At 44.5% G+C, this 13,880-nt stretch overlaps 1 protein-coding gene across 1 annotated transcript in view; it reads right to left on the bottom strand.

Moving 5' to 3' along the window:
• LOC107383747 (retinal guanylyl cyclase 2) overlaps positions 1 to 13,880 on the bottom strand; it is a 48,356-nt gene that overhangs the window by 2,511 nt on the left and 31,965 nt on the right. Inside the window, exon 22 of the mRNA XM_070541504.1 lies at positions 6,614 to 6,699. Coding sequence (XP_070397605.1) covers positions 6,614 to 6,699 — 86 coding nt within the window. The remainder of the gene's footprint in view (positions 1 to 6,613; positions 6,700 to 13,880) is intronic.

Genomic DNA, 13,880 nt, shown 5'->3' with positions numbered 1-13,880 from the left:
ACTATGGTCAAGACCAAAGAGCTGCCAAAGGACACCAGAAACAAGATAGTAAACCTGCACCAGGCTGGGAAGCCTGAGTCTTCTATAGGTAAGCAGCTTGGTGTGAAGAAATAAACTGTGGGAGCAATTATTAGAAAGTGGAAGACCACCAATAATCTCCAGTTTTTGGATGATCCAGGAGAGAATTGCGAGAATGTCATATGGTGAGATGAAACCAAAACAAAACTGTGTGTGCTGTTTGAAGGAGAAAGAATGCTGAGTTGCACCCAAGAACACCATACTTCTGTCAGTGCGCCCCAGGACAGCTGTGGCTACATCGTAGCTCATCCCCATCAGGGTGTGAATCAATTCCAGTCAGCACAAATTACGTCACTGTGCACGTTGCGTAGCTTATGGAAGCAGGAAACATGGCGTCTAAGCGGCACAAACGCTCAAAATTTTGGTTATATTTGACAAGACAGCATGGCAACAAGGTAACTTGCAATAATTGCAAAGTAGAGGAAGCATTGCGAATATTCAAAAGCCTTAAAGCACAAAATACGCGATAACTTAAAGTTATTGACGTGTTTTGACCCGCTCTGGACTAGTGAATTAGCAGCTTTATGACACGCAGCAGCAGCAGCGGTGACGACTGCACATCCTCTCCTGGTAATACTGCAGGTAACTAATTAACTAACACTACCTATCATGTTAGCGTCATTTACCTCATATATACCCCATACCATACCATACCACCTTTATTTCTATAACGCATTTCAAAACGACATGTGAGCCGACCAAAGTGCTACACAAAACTATCATAAAACAACATCACAATACAGATAAGAACAGTCAGTAAAAACACAATAAAAGAGTCATTGTCCAAAAGCCAGTTTGTACAAGTGAGTCTTCAGCTGAGATTTACACTTCCTCCACACTAGCAGAGTCCAGGGACAAATGTCTAACCAGTGGTGAGATGTTTCCCACTCTACAAAAGCTACAGCAACTGTGCACCACACAAGAAGATGACTCTGCCTCCACAGGGAGCATGAAGGAGAACATTAGGAAAGATATTTCCAACTGATACAGGTACAACTGATTATTTATTATGAAGAAACTGACAGCTATAATGCAGGAGGCTGTGTGCCATTAGTTTGTTGCCATCTGTTTAAATACTCTGGAATCGATAAGGGAATTGGATCAGTCAAGAATGGACAATGCCATTGATATTGATAAAAACGTATCAATTCCCACCTCTATTGCACGAGAATTGAACACATGCTGAATACTGCATATAAGTTATTGTGTACCAGGATAATGCTAGGACCAGTTAAACTGAGGAGTTCTACACCCTTACTGCAGAGGGGAAGAATGACTACGGTAGCATTCTGTTTCATCAAGTTGTGACGACCCTCGTCCCGTCGGTCCTCATCGTCATGTTTCATCTGCGCTCTGGCCTCATCCCTACTGAAGATTCAGCACCAGGGACAGTTTCGGAGCAGCTTACTCTCCCTGCTCCATTTCAGCACATTGGAGAGAGCAGCTGAACTGAATCAGTCATCACGCAGACCTGGGAAGACTACAAAAGGAGATGCCAGCTAGGGCTGCAACAACGAATCGATAAATTCGATGAAAATCGATTACTAAAAGCGTTGGCAACGAATTGCGTCATCGATTCGTTGTGTTGCGCAACTCTTCCAAAAGCCCCCTCCCCTCCCGCCCGCCGTTGCGCGCAGACCGGTGGAGAGCCAGCAGGTGTTTGTAAGAGGAACATGGCAGAAGCAGCGAGACCCCCAAAAAGTAAAAACTTCTAAAGTTTGGGAGCATTTTCAGTTAAATCAGGCGAAGACATGCAACGTTTGTAGGTCAGACTTAGCATGGCATGGGGATACTACGGTGATGATGCAGCGTCTTAAACGCAAGCATGTCAGAATCATCAGCGAGGAAGGAGAGAGCTCGGTGTCCGGGTAAGTTAAAAACTTTTCAAAAGTGATTCACCCAAGCTCCGGATTATTACACAGGCTAGACATGCCCTAAGCTCGTAAAAAAAAAGTCTTTAAAATTGTAAGCGCGACGCTATTAGATATGCGGGGGGGGGGGGGGGGTCGACGACTCGCGCCGCTGCGAACCGGTTCCGCCGTCACATTCCCGCAGAAACTGGTTGATCACACCGGGGCCAGACTACTAACTTGTGGCTTTACAACCACAATGTCCTCAGAAGCGAAAACGCTTTTAAAAGGGAGGGAGGAGTCCTAACTGTTGCTGCAGGCGTGTTGTGAGAGTGCAGTTATATACTGGTTAATATATTTTTGGGTTCAGTTGCTTTCATGTGGCCTAATGTGAGTCTATTTGGGATCATTGGAATGATCAGCAGCATTTCTTGATGTGACTTTATGGCAGTTGCCCAGGGCATCATCACAAGGAGGATGGCATTCATTTACTTTTGTTTTATTTGGTATTTTTCAGTCATTTTTGGAAATAGTGATTAATTTTGATTAATTCACAGCCTATGTTTAATTACATTTAAAAATTAGTTGTTTGACATCCCCAATTATAATAAATATCTACAGATGAGCTCAAACAAAACAGATGAGAATTGCCCTTAAAGAGCAAGTCACCCCCAAATACTTTTTTTTTGCTGATAGACTAAATAAACGAGTGTCTAATCATGCTGCAGACACGTGTCGTCAATAATTTGGCACTTCAGTGCATCTTAGTTAAAATTTAAATATTCTGCCTAAAACTGGCAGTGTTGTGCCGTTGTCAGGTAAAAACTCTGCACTGTATTTTAATTTAAATCTGCCACCGCTATTGGCTAAGAAGTATGCTATGATGTAAACTGGTACATTATGATGTCACAATGCTGTTGTGACCCTGAGTGTGTGTGTATTTGTTAGCGGCTCCGCCCTCTCGGTCTGCCAGGCAACAGCATGTGTTGCATTTTTCAAACATGAAGCGGGAGTGGAGTTGGACTCTGGTAGGGGTTGACTTGCTCTTTAAGCTGTTTAACTTGGACCAAGCATTTTAGGTCACAGATAGGTGTAGCTTAGGGTCTCTGTCTATACACCTTATAAGACAATTTAGGTGATGGCATGTTGTTTTTCTGCTATTGAACTGTTTTCTAATAATGTTGTGTTTAATAAAGTGAGGGAAGGAGAAAAATAACGTTTCCCTAGCAGTTTTTAAAAATGTCCCTATGTAATCCGATTAATCGATTAATCGTGTCGAGACCCCATCCGATTAATCGATTATCCAAATAATCGTTTGTTGCAGCCCTAATGCCAGCTTTCATTCGAGGAGGTCCAGAACTAGTCTGCGATCCTCCTGCGCCGGTGTACTAGTTTGTATTAGTTGAAGCTACTGCTAAGTCGTAGTCTTTGCCCATTTTGGACTTGTTAGAAGTTGTTAGACGTTAACCGTTAATCCTGCCTGACTTGGTCTTTTTACAGAGCTAGACTCTGTTTTGAATGCATTTCTCCCCAAGGACTTTAAAGCTGGGGATCAACTCACATAATTCCTACACATAGTACATGCAGGTACTCACAGTGCCAGGTTTATTTTTGTTTCTTTGATTTGCATTAGACTCGATCTTCGTGTGTCTACCCTCACGTGCTTGTGTCTAATCCTCTCCTCTCCTGAGCTTCGCCATTGGTCTTTGCTACCTGGGGGACCTCTATGCTTCGCTGCCTGATGCTGATGCTGCCTGCTGCCTGGAGCTCCAGTTTGTGGGTCTGGACGTCCTGATCCTGCTGCGCTGATGGGTCTCCTGAAAGTCAGCTTTAAAAAGCAGCTGAAGACTCACTTGTTCAAGCTGGCTTTTGTATGACCTTCTTCACCACTCTCTCTTTATTCTGCTCTCCCCACCTATTCCACCTTCCTCAGAATCCACTGATTTCCCTCTTATCTATTCACTCTCTTTCTTTACATTTTTTAATCACGATTGTGTAATTTTTGCTAATTTTAAATATATTTTTAACCAATTTCTAAATTCTTTTTGATATTTTTGCATTTTTTGTTTTTGTGAAGCGCCTTTTGATTTTTATCTTGAAAGGCGTTATAGAAAAGATATTTTCTTCTTCTTCTTCTTCTTCAAAGTCATCACCATGACATCTGTAGAGCATCTCCCAGTCTGTGGTTTGGAAACAGTCCGTTAGGCTCTCCGTAGTTTCTACAGACCACAATTTCACTGATTTCTTCTGTGGGGTTCTCTAACCACCCTGGATGTGTTTTCGGTGTTCAGATGAATAATCAGAAATCCGGAGCAGAGGGAGGAGGTAGAGATATAAGCATTTTTTACATCAGCACACAGAAGATCAATTGTCTTATTGTCTCTGACGTGCCACTTCACATGTTGGTTAAAGGTGGTAGAGTGGAGGAGAGTGATGCCTGGAACACACCAGCTGTCAAACGCTGCAAACTGGATCGCTCACGAAACACGAGTGTTGTCCGCTCCTCTTCTGTTCACATCAGGTGAGAATTTTCAACGAGCGCTTCCGCTCACGCCTACCCCTGTGCCCTTGTTGTGTGTGTGTTTGTGTAAATCCTGTTTGCGCCACTGTTTTATATAAGAAGCTGCGCTGATCCTGCTGCTGTGTATTTGTTTGTATTCACATTTATTCAATATTTTTTGCTGTTAAAACTGCATTTAAAATGATGGAAATGCTGTGTTTCTCTTCAGGTGTGTGTGTGTGTGTGTGTGTGTGTGTTTGTTCATTTTCATCTCTCTAGTCTGTTTAGCTACACGAAAATGATCATATTTATCAGTCGCGGTGGTTTTTTATTTTATTTTATTTTGTAAAATTTACCGGCCTGTCTCTTCTATTGTGGTTTGACTTCCTGCCCGAATTGGCGCGGCTCACAAAAAAAATTGAGCTCATGCTGAAACGATGGCTGCACAGCGTGAGCCTTCGTGGCACTTTGCAGCTGATGTGACCGAGTGTGTAGGTTAACAAGGGCGCCGATTAGTAGTGCTGCAACAGCCGCAACTGCTATCAAATTTTATTTTGCGTGCAACTGCAAGGAGGGAGACAACACCTGGCTTGGCGTTGCATCCATGTTTAGCAATTCTGGCCACCATCAAAAACTCGACTGGTCCTGATGTCACAGGCTGAAGATTGGCATTTGTCTCCAATGAAAATGGCATACCAGGAAGGCCAGAAAGGTCCTAGTAGTCAAGAGGATTCTTTCAACTTCTTCAGTCAGCTAGCTCACTTCAGCAGAAGGGAATTGGTCAGGTCAGCGCGTACCGAGGCTCCCCTTCTCTTTACCTTCTACAATACTTGACATACAGCAGTTTTGTTCTTTTTAAATGTCTGCGACTTATTCTATTGTTTTGTTTTTATTTGTCAGTAATAATTTCCTCCACTTATCCAGAGTCTGGCCGCAGGTGCAGCAGTCTAAGCAGAGAGGCCCAGAATTCGCTCTCCCTAGCTACATGGGCCAGACCTTCCAGGGGATTTCTAAGGCGTTCCCTGGCCAGCCAAGATACATAGTCCCTCCAGCGTGTTCTGGGTCTTCCTTCTCAATCAATCAATCAATCAATCAATCAATCAATCAATCAATCAATCAAACTTTATTTGTATAGCACTTTTATACAAAAGAAAAAGCAACTCAAAGTGCTTAACAGATTAAAATGACCCCATATGACCCATATTGCCATCCCTTTCCAACAAATATAGAAACAATTATGACAGTTACACCCCCTATCCCACAACCCATTTGCCAGGCACACGCACACGCACACACGCACATGCACACGCACACACACACACACACACACACACACACACACACACACACACACACACACGCACACACACACACGCACACACACACACGCACACACACACACACACACACACACACGCACACACACACAGACACACACACACACACACACACACACAACCTAAAAAACAGCGTAAGTAAACACTAGGCTGGGTTCAGATGATCTGGGTAATGAATAACACGCCATCAGGTGAGCCATCTGCCTTGGCAGTAGGTGATCGATGGCAGCAGCCTAGTCACTAACCCAGGGCGTCCAGGGAGGGAGGCCGGAAACCCCCACCACTGCCTGAGCATACCCCTAGGAGTGCCCAGACCGCCACAGTTGACCACCACCCCCGAGGCAGAGGGCCCCACAGAGGAAACACTGGTATGATTAAAATGAGTAAAATGAAAGAATAAAAATAAATACATAAATAATATTAATATTAATAATAATAGCTAATATGGAAATAACTAACAAAAACTGATTAAAGAGATAGTAAAATACTAAAACAAAAATGTCTAATACCATTAAACCAGAGTCTTCTGGTTGAACGTGACTGGACAATCTCACCAGGGAGGCTCCCGGTGCTTGGGCCACCTCAACTGGCAATATTTGTCAATATTACTTTTATTATTATTACTACTGTTCCTTTGTTTTCTTTTTTTTTTGTTCTCTCTCTTATATTTTGATATGTTGTATTCTGCTTCTCTTGTGGTACTTGTACCATTACTTTCTTCTTCAAGAGCAGCACCAAGAGCTATGTCTCAGTCAGCCTGTCAGTTATATTTATAATAATAATAATAACATCTTGTTCAGAGTATGTTAATTCTTTGAAACACTGGTTAACTATGATGGTATTCTTACCCTCCAGTGACATCAGGGGGAATAGGAAGTGGTTTATTGAAACCTTCTCGACCCATCAGCCAGTAAGTGTCCTCAGTGCCTTTCACCTATAAGAGAAAAGCAAATTAACTTTACACGAATGATAAATTATTATCAACATGAACTGACAACCATTTTAGCTGTGTATAAAACTGGTTTACATTAAACACTTTTATCTTCATATAATAACATCATGCTCCAGTCATGGGTTCTGAGGTCTCAGTGTTTATTATCTGCTTCTGTGTTTCTCAACATCCATAGGGGTTCTTTGTTTTTTTAATGTATTTATCCAGATGAGTTGATTGAGAACTCATTCTCATTTATAACAATTATCTGGCCAAGAGGCAGCAGCACATAGTTAGCTTTACACCAAAGAAAGACATGTGAGATAAAACAGTTAGACACAAAGACAAAGGATTGTTCTCATATATAATATGTACAAGCAGTCAGAACAGACTAAAACAGTTTTTAATACTCAGAAGCAGGAACACTGATTAGAAACTATTGATCACCATGAATTATTGAAGGTAGATAATGGAATGTAGGTAGTGAGCTTCAGTGGTTTCTGCAGCTCATTCCAGTCGTTGGAAGCAGATTACTGGAATGAGGTGCAGCCAAAGGCGGTGCGAGCTTTGGGAATAGCCATAGAGATTAAGTTACTGGAATGTAAATGGTGCTGGTTGTTGGAAGTGATGAGTAATGAGAGAAGATATGACGTTCTAAGATAGGAAGGATCGTCATGTTGACCAAGGTTTGCTTTGCAGAATGAGTAAAGGATGACCTGTTGCTACAGAAACCCATGTCTTGACTTGACTTTAGAAAGTAATGAATTCATGTGAATGTCAGATGAAAGTGTGCTGTCAAGCAGATACCAACACACTTTTAGGAACTGACGAGCTGTAGTGCTGTACCATCCAGGGAAACAATACTAGGGTGGCAGGTTGGTTGTGAAAAGTTATGGTTGAAGATCATGAACTTAGTTTAAATGAAGATGAAGATTGGAGAAGACATGTTGAAGATAATTAAAGTTGTGCTGCTAGGAGGACAAAGCTGTGTTCAAGGAAGAACCGCATGAATATAAAATGGTGTCGTCCGCATATAGATGTATATCAATCAATCAAACTTTATTTATTAAGCCCCATTCCATAAAAAAATGAACAAGCAACTCAAAGTGTCACACCCTGTCCTGTCTCCCCATTCTGTTCAGTCATGTGTGGTTAATTGCTTCCACCTGCCTCTCGTTTTCCAATTACCCAAGCTCTCAGCCCTCATGTATTTAAACCCTCTCAGTTCAGTATGTTTTGTCAGTTCATTGTTTCTATGTCCAGCGTGTTTTGTATTAAAACCTTACTAAACCGTTCCCGTCTGTCTGCCTGCCTTCCTTCTTCACCCGCATTTGGATCCTTGCCTCCGCTCACCTCGCCCGCACGCTGTGACAAAATGAACCGACCTCCTAAAAGATCCAGCGGGGAGGTTCTCCCCTGGGAGTACCTGCTTCAATGGCTCACCCCGAGCCACCGGCCGGCTTCTCCTCCTCCGGCATCGCCTCGCCGCAGACGCCGCCGCCGAACACCGGCCTCAGCGATCCTCTCCACCCTCCCGGAGCCAGATGGGGGGTTGGACTGGGAGACGCAGCTAGACTGCTCCTGCTATGTGGGCACCAGACTGGCTGTGTGCTCCCCCGGAGTTGGCCCACGGCGTTTGGAAGGATGCCGGGCCCCACCGTCACCCCTGTCCCATGACGGAACCACGGGCTCACCGCTACCCCGGCTCTGCACACCAGCTTAGACCCACCCCCAGTCAGAGTCTCCGGTCCAGTCAGCACCTCCTTCATCTGCAGGTGGAGGGACCAAGCCTACAGCCCATCAGACAGAGCTCGTCGGCCTCCAAGCGGAGCTTGGCCGGCTCCGTCAACTCATCAGCCACCAGTGTTGCAAGTCCCAGCCGGTCAAGACTTAGAAACAGTGGTCAGAGACAAGGGTCACAGAAGGGTCAAGAGGACAAGAGTTCAGGACTTGCTGGCGGGGACAGAACTAGGCCAAGGGTCAAGAGGCAGGCAGGCTTCTCTGGATCCACCCATGGCCCCACCCCTGGATCCACCTCTGGCGGGAAAAGAAGTCCTCAGGAATGCTGAAGGAAGACCTACAATTTGCTACCAACATGAAGATTTATGACCTGTGCTCTCATAAGAAATGCAACATGTAACTTTTGTGCCCTCATGTGAATACTGCATGAAGTGATAATGACACCAAAATGTTTTGTGTAGAGCTAAAAAAGTGTATATGGTAAATGACCTCTTGACCTAAACTGTCAGGAGAGAATGACTTGTGACTCTTACATTGTTTAGAGCAGTCTCAGGAATGATAAAAAAACAGCAGTCCAGATCGAAGCTGGGCAAGAGTTTGGGGAGATTCTCAGAAGACAGGAGCTGGTGTAAACTGACTCTCTTATTTAATCATTTTGAACTAATCCCTCCTTGGGGGATATCGGTTGTTTTTTATATTTACTCATTTTTGTATTTTTCTATTTTGTAATAAACTTTTTTAGAAAAGAAACATAATCCTGATTATTTCAGGTTTTCTCTAAAGCTTCACGAGTGGGGGCCCTGACCATTAATTGCACAGAGGTAAGCACATTAATTATGGGTTCTTGAATTATCAGGACTTACTTTACAGTTTATAATAAAATAATATAAAGAAACCTTAAGATAAGGGGAGTTTGACTCCCCCCCACCTGCGAGTAACGAGTTGTCTTAAGGGCGATAAAACCAAAATATCAGTGGTTATTTTTGGCTCTGATTGCAGGTTGAAAAAGTCTCTATCAGCTGGAGGGTTGGATTAATTAAATGAATTGATAAATTTATGTTAGCCTGATCAACTAACAAAAATCATTTCATAGTTACCAACCTCCCACATAAGCTGTTAGAGGCACAATTAATCCAGATAATCCAAACAATTGCTGAGAGGATTGACCTGCCTACAGACTTCACTCCAGTATCTTAACCAAAAGATAACGAGTTTAAAAGAAGTGGACTACTCTGGGGATACTATTCGTGCAAGTCATTTCACCTTTAAAATAAAAGATACGATTCTAATTAGGAGGTCCATACCAGGGTCTAGTACGATAAAACTCACCGACATCCCCACAGAACCCTGATAGATGCATTGTCTCATAAGTTCTAACGGAACCGGTAAATGGGACGTGCACGCGACACCAGGAGTTCCAGCTGGACACCCTATCCTCTCCATATCTCCAGGAGAAGGTTTCTGTCCAGCCAGCGGCCCCACCTCCGGTCCAGTCAGAAGCTTCCTCGTCTCCAGGCCAAAGGACCGAGACCGCAGCCCATCTAACAGAGCTCACCGGTCTCCAAGCTGAGCTGGTCCGACTCCGTCAGATCTTCAGTCTCCAGGAGTTCCAGCTGGGCAATCTATCCTCCCTGCTTTTCCAGTTACCGGCTCCACCAGGTCCCGTGCCACCAGTCCAGTCAGCGCCAGGTCCCGCGCCACCAGTCCAGTCAGCGCCCAGTCCGGCGGCACCAGCCAAGGAAGCGGTCCCGTCTGCAGTGGCTCCGCCTCCACTCCAGAAGTCGGCGGCCCCTCCTGCAGCGGCTCCGCCTCCAGTCCAGAAGTCGGCGACCCCTCCTGCAGCGGCTCCGCCTCCACTCCAGAAGTCAGCATCCCCTCCTGCAGCGGCTCCGCCTGCACTCCAGAAGTCGACGAGTCCAGTCTAAAAGTCGATGCCTCCAGTCAAGAAGTCGACGCCTCCTGTCCAGAAGTCGACTCCTCCAGTCCAGAAGTCGACGCCTCCAGTCCAGAAGTCAACGTCTCCTCCAGTCCAGAAGTCGACGCCTCCAGTCCAGAAGTCAACGTCTCCTCCAGTCCAGAAGTCGACGTCACCTCCTGTCCAGAAGTTGACGAGGCCACGTCTGGCGTCTCTCCCTGCCAAGACTACCCCTGCAGCGGCTCTGCCTCCGGTCACCGCCGGTCCTGCCCTCGCCAGGCGTGAGACTCCCAGAGCCCGTCGCCATCTCCTCCTCCTCCTCTGCCCCAGATGCTGGCCCCCCAGACTCATTCACCGTCTCCTCCTCTGCCCCAGACGCCGGTCCCCCCAGACTCAGTCGCCGTCTCCTTCTCTGCCCCAAACGCAGACCCCCCAGACTCAGTCGCCGGCTCCTCCTCTGCCCCAGACACCGGCCCCCCCAGACTCAGTGGCCACCTCCTCCTCTGCCCCAGACGCTGGCCCCCCAGACTCAGTCGCCGTCTCCTCATGTGCCCCAGGCGCCGGCCCCCGGACTCTACTGGTCCCTGCCTCTTCTCCACCGGTCCCTCGGTTCCTCTCGGCCCTCCTTCCTGGTCCCCCTCCTCATGCCCTGCTCTGTGTTCCTGTGGGTGTCTAGGATCCACCCTTTGGATCTGTTAAGTCATGTGTCCCTGTTAATTGCTCCCACCTGCCTCTCGTTTTCCAATCACCCAAGCTCCCAGCCTTCATGTATTTAAACCCTCTCAGTTCTGTATGATTTGTCAGTTTATTGTTTCTATGTCCAGCGTGTTTTATATTAAAACCTTACTAAACCGTTCCTGTCTGTCTGCCTGCCTGCCTTCTTCACCCACATTTGGATCCTTGCCTCCGCTCACCTCACCCACACGCCGTGACACAAAGTGCTTTACAGATAAAAACTAATCTACATAACCCTCATTCCTATCCCTCCCACACCACACCACCCCAAACCCCCACCTCCCATACACACATCCATGTAAGAACAACAGTCAAAGTTATACTGGGCTGAGTTCAGATGATCCAAATATTGTAAGGCAAGAAAACGCCATCACAGAAGCCATCTGCCCTGGCAGCAGCCGAGGCACTAACACCGGTTGCAGTGGGGAAGGAGGGCATAGGCCCCAACTCCACCCAGGCAGCAACAGTTGACCACCTCGCCCAAGGCTGAGGGCCCCCACTGAGGAAGAAAGGTTAATATAAGATGAAATATAAAAATAGCAGGAACTAATATAGTAGTAAATGTAAGTAAATAAATAATTAATTTTAATGTAATAAATATTAAAATAATATAGATGTAGAGTAAAACTGTGGTAAAATGTAATCAATTAAAATATGCAAAGTAATGATAAATAACCCGCATTTGTATTGCGCCTTCAGGAGTCAGAGGACTCCAAAGGGCTTTACACGACAGAGTTTCATTCATCCATTCACACACAGGTAGTGATGAGCTATGATGTAGCCACAGCTGCCCTGGGGAGCACTCCTCCACCTACTCCTGTCATCATACATTATACCTTGTGCTGACCTATGGCATAGAGTGTGAGGAAATAACGATATGTCCACACAATCCAGTCCTGTCCGACCAAGTTTTGATAACTTTTGAGTTTATTATGACGGAATTCTCTAGACATGACTCTTCTCAACTCTGTACTCCTACTTCATAATGTTTTTTTTTTTTTGAAGGGGCATGATCACCTCACCTCCCATTTCCATTTTACAATCATCCTGAGTAATCTACATTCACACAAGGTGTTGTATTCCTTACATTTGGATGGTTGTGTTCATCTGCCGCTCCCATTTTCTTATTAAGTCCTGTTACCCAGCAGTTCAAAATATTAACAAATCCAAACCAAACCAGGGGGCGCATCTTACAATCTCACATATACATATATCAAATTAAACAAGTAAGAGTGGGTTAGGGAACAGTTCCCACCTTCAAAGTTCTACTTCACATGAAGTCAGATCTAGTAGGCTTGACGTACTCAGTCCACTTGGTCCAGATTTTGTAAAATTTTCCTTTTTCCACTGTGAGGGATGAAGATATCTTTTCCATAACATATATCTCATGGACTATTTCAATCCACTCTCCCACCGTGGGAGGATCTGCTTGTAACCATTTCCTTGTGACCGATTTCTTACTTGCTGCCAGTAGCATTAATAACAGTTTCTTGTCTTTCATGTTGTATGTTACACCCGACATGTTGCCCAAATACATCGTTTCACAATTAAGTGGGATTGTTACATTGAATACATTGTTGATGTGTTTGTTGATCTCTGACCAGTAGGGCCTTATCACCGGACAGTCCCAGAAGACATGAAAATGGTTTGCTCCTGTAGTTTCACAAAGTCTCCAGCAGGTGTCTCCAGTGCCTAGGTGTCGTTTATGGATAGGTGTAATAAAGTATCTTGTAATGTTTTTCCAGCAGAATTCTCTCCAGTTATACGACCCTGTAGAGTTCCACTGTATTTGGCAAATACCTTCCCAATCCTCCTGTGTGATCTTTAATTTGATTTCTTTTTCCCATCTTTTCTTTATGCATTCTGTATTGTCCTGTTTAGATACCTGTATGGCCTTGTACAATTTTGAGATAATTTTGTTGCCTAAGTTAGTCTTGGTTATCGATAAGAAAATTCCAATGAATCCGGTCTCTCCTTGTTTCAACTCCTTATTTAAGTTGTGGTTGAAATATAACCTGAAGATACCTGAAAAAGTCACTTCTTCCCAACCCATACGTGTTTTGTAAAGCCTCAAAACTCTGAAAAGTCCTCCCACTTACAAATGAGTAGTATGTGGTTAATCCTTTTGAGATCCATGTCTTAAATCTACCATCAGTCCTATTTGGTATAAATTCCAAATCATAGGCAGGGCACCTCCAGAGTTTTGATGTTTCTGTACCTCTAATCCTTTTAATGATTTCCTGCCAGGAGTTCAGGTAACTACTTGCCAAGAAATCCTCTAGGATCTCATGTTTTGCTTGTAACATAGTGTTCTTTTTTACGAGTGGCATTAGAAGCATCCTTTCCAGGAGTGATGCTGAAAAACGAGTTTGTGCATTACATCAAGACTGGATTACTGTAATCTATTACTCTCAGGATGTCCACAGAATGTAGTTAAAAGTCTTCAGCTTGTCCAAAATGCTGCAGCTAGAGTTCTGATGAAAATTAAAGAGAGATCATATCTCTCCTGTCTTAGCTTCCCTACATTGGCTGCCTGTTAAAAGGGAGTTTTCCTCTCCACCGTCGCTGCATGCTTGCTTAGTATGAAGATTGCTGTAAAGACTCTGACACAAGTCAGTGACTCGATGCAACCTGCTGGGTTCCTTTTAATATGAAACATTTAACTGATTAACTTAATGAACTGACCTGTATTGTTTACTGTATGAAGGTCCTTGAGACAACTGGTCGTGATTTGGCGCTTTATAAATAAACTTGAATTGAATTGAGATGATGTTGCCCCTTAAAACCAGTTGTT

The sequence above is a fragment of the Nothobranchius furzeri genome, chromosome 11, assembly GCF_043380555.1.
Source record: "Nothobranchius furzeri strain GRZ-AD chromosome 11, NfurGRZ-RIMD1, whole genome shotgun sequence".
NCBI lineage: Eukaryota > Metazoa > Chordata > Actinopteri > Cyprinodontiformes > Nothobranchiidae > Nothobranchius > Nothobranchius furzeri.
Note: the sequence above shows the minus strand (reverse complement) of the source record. Positions and strands in the feature narration are given on the sequence as shown.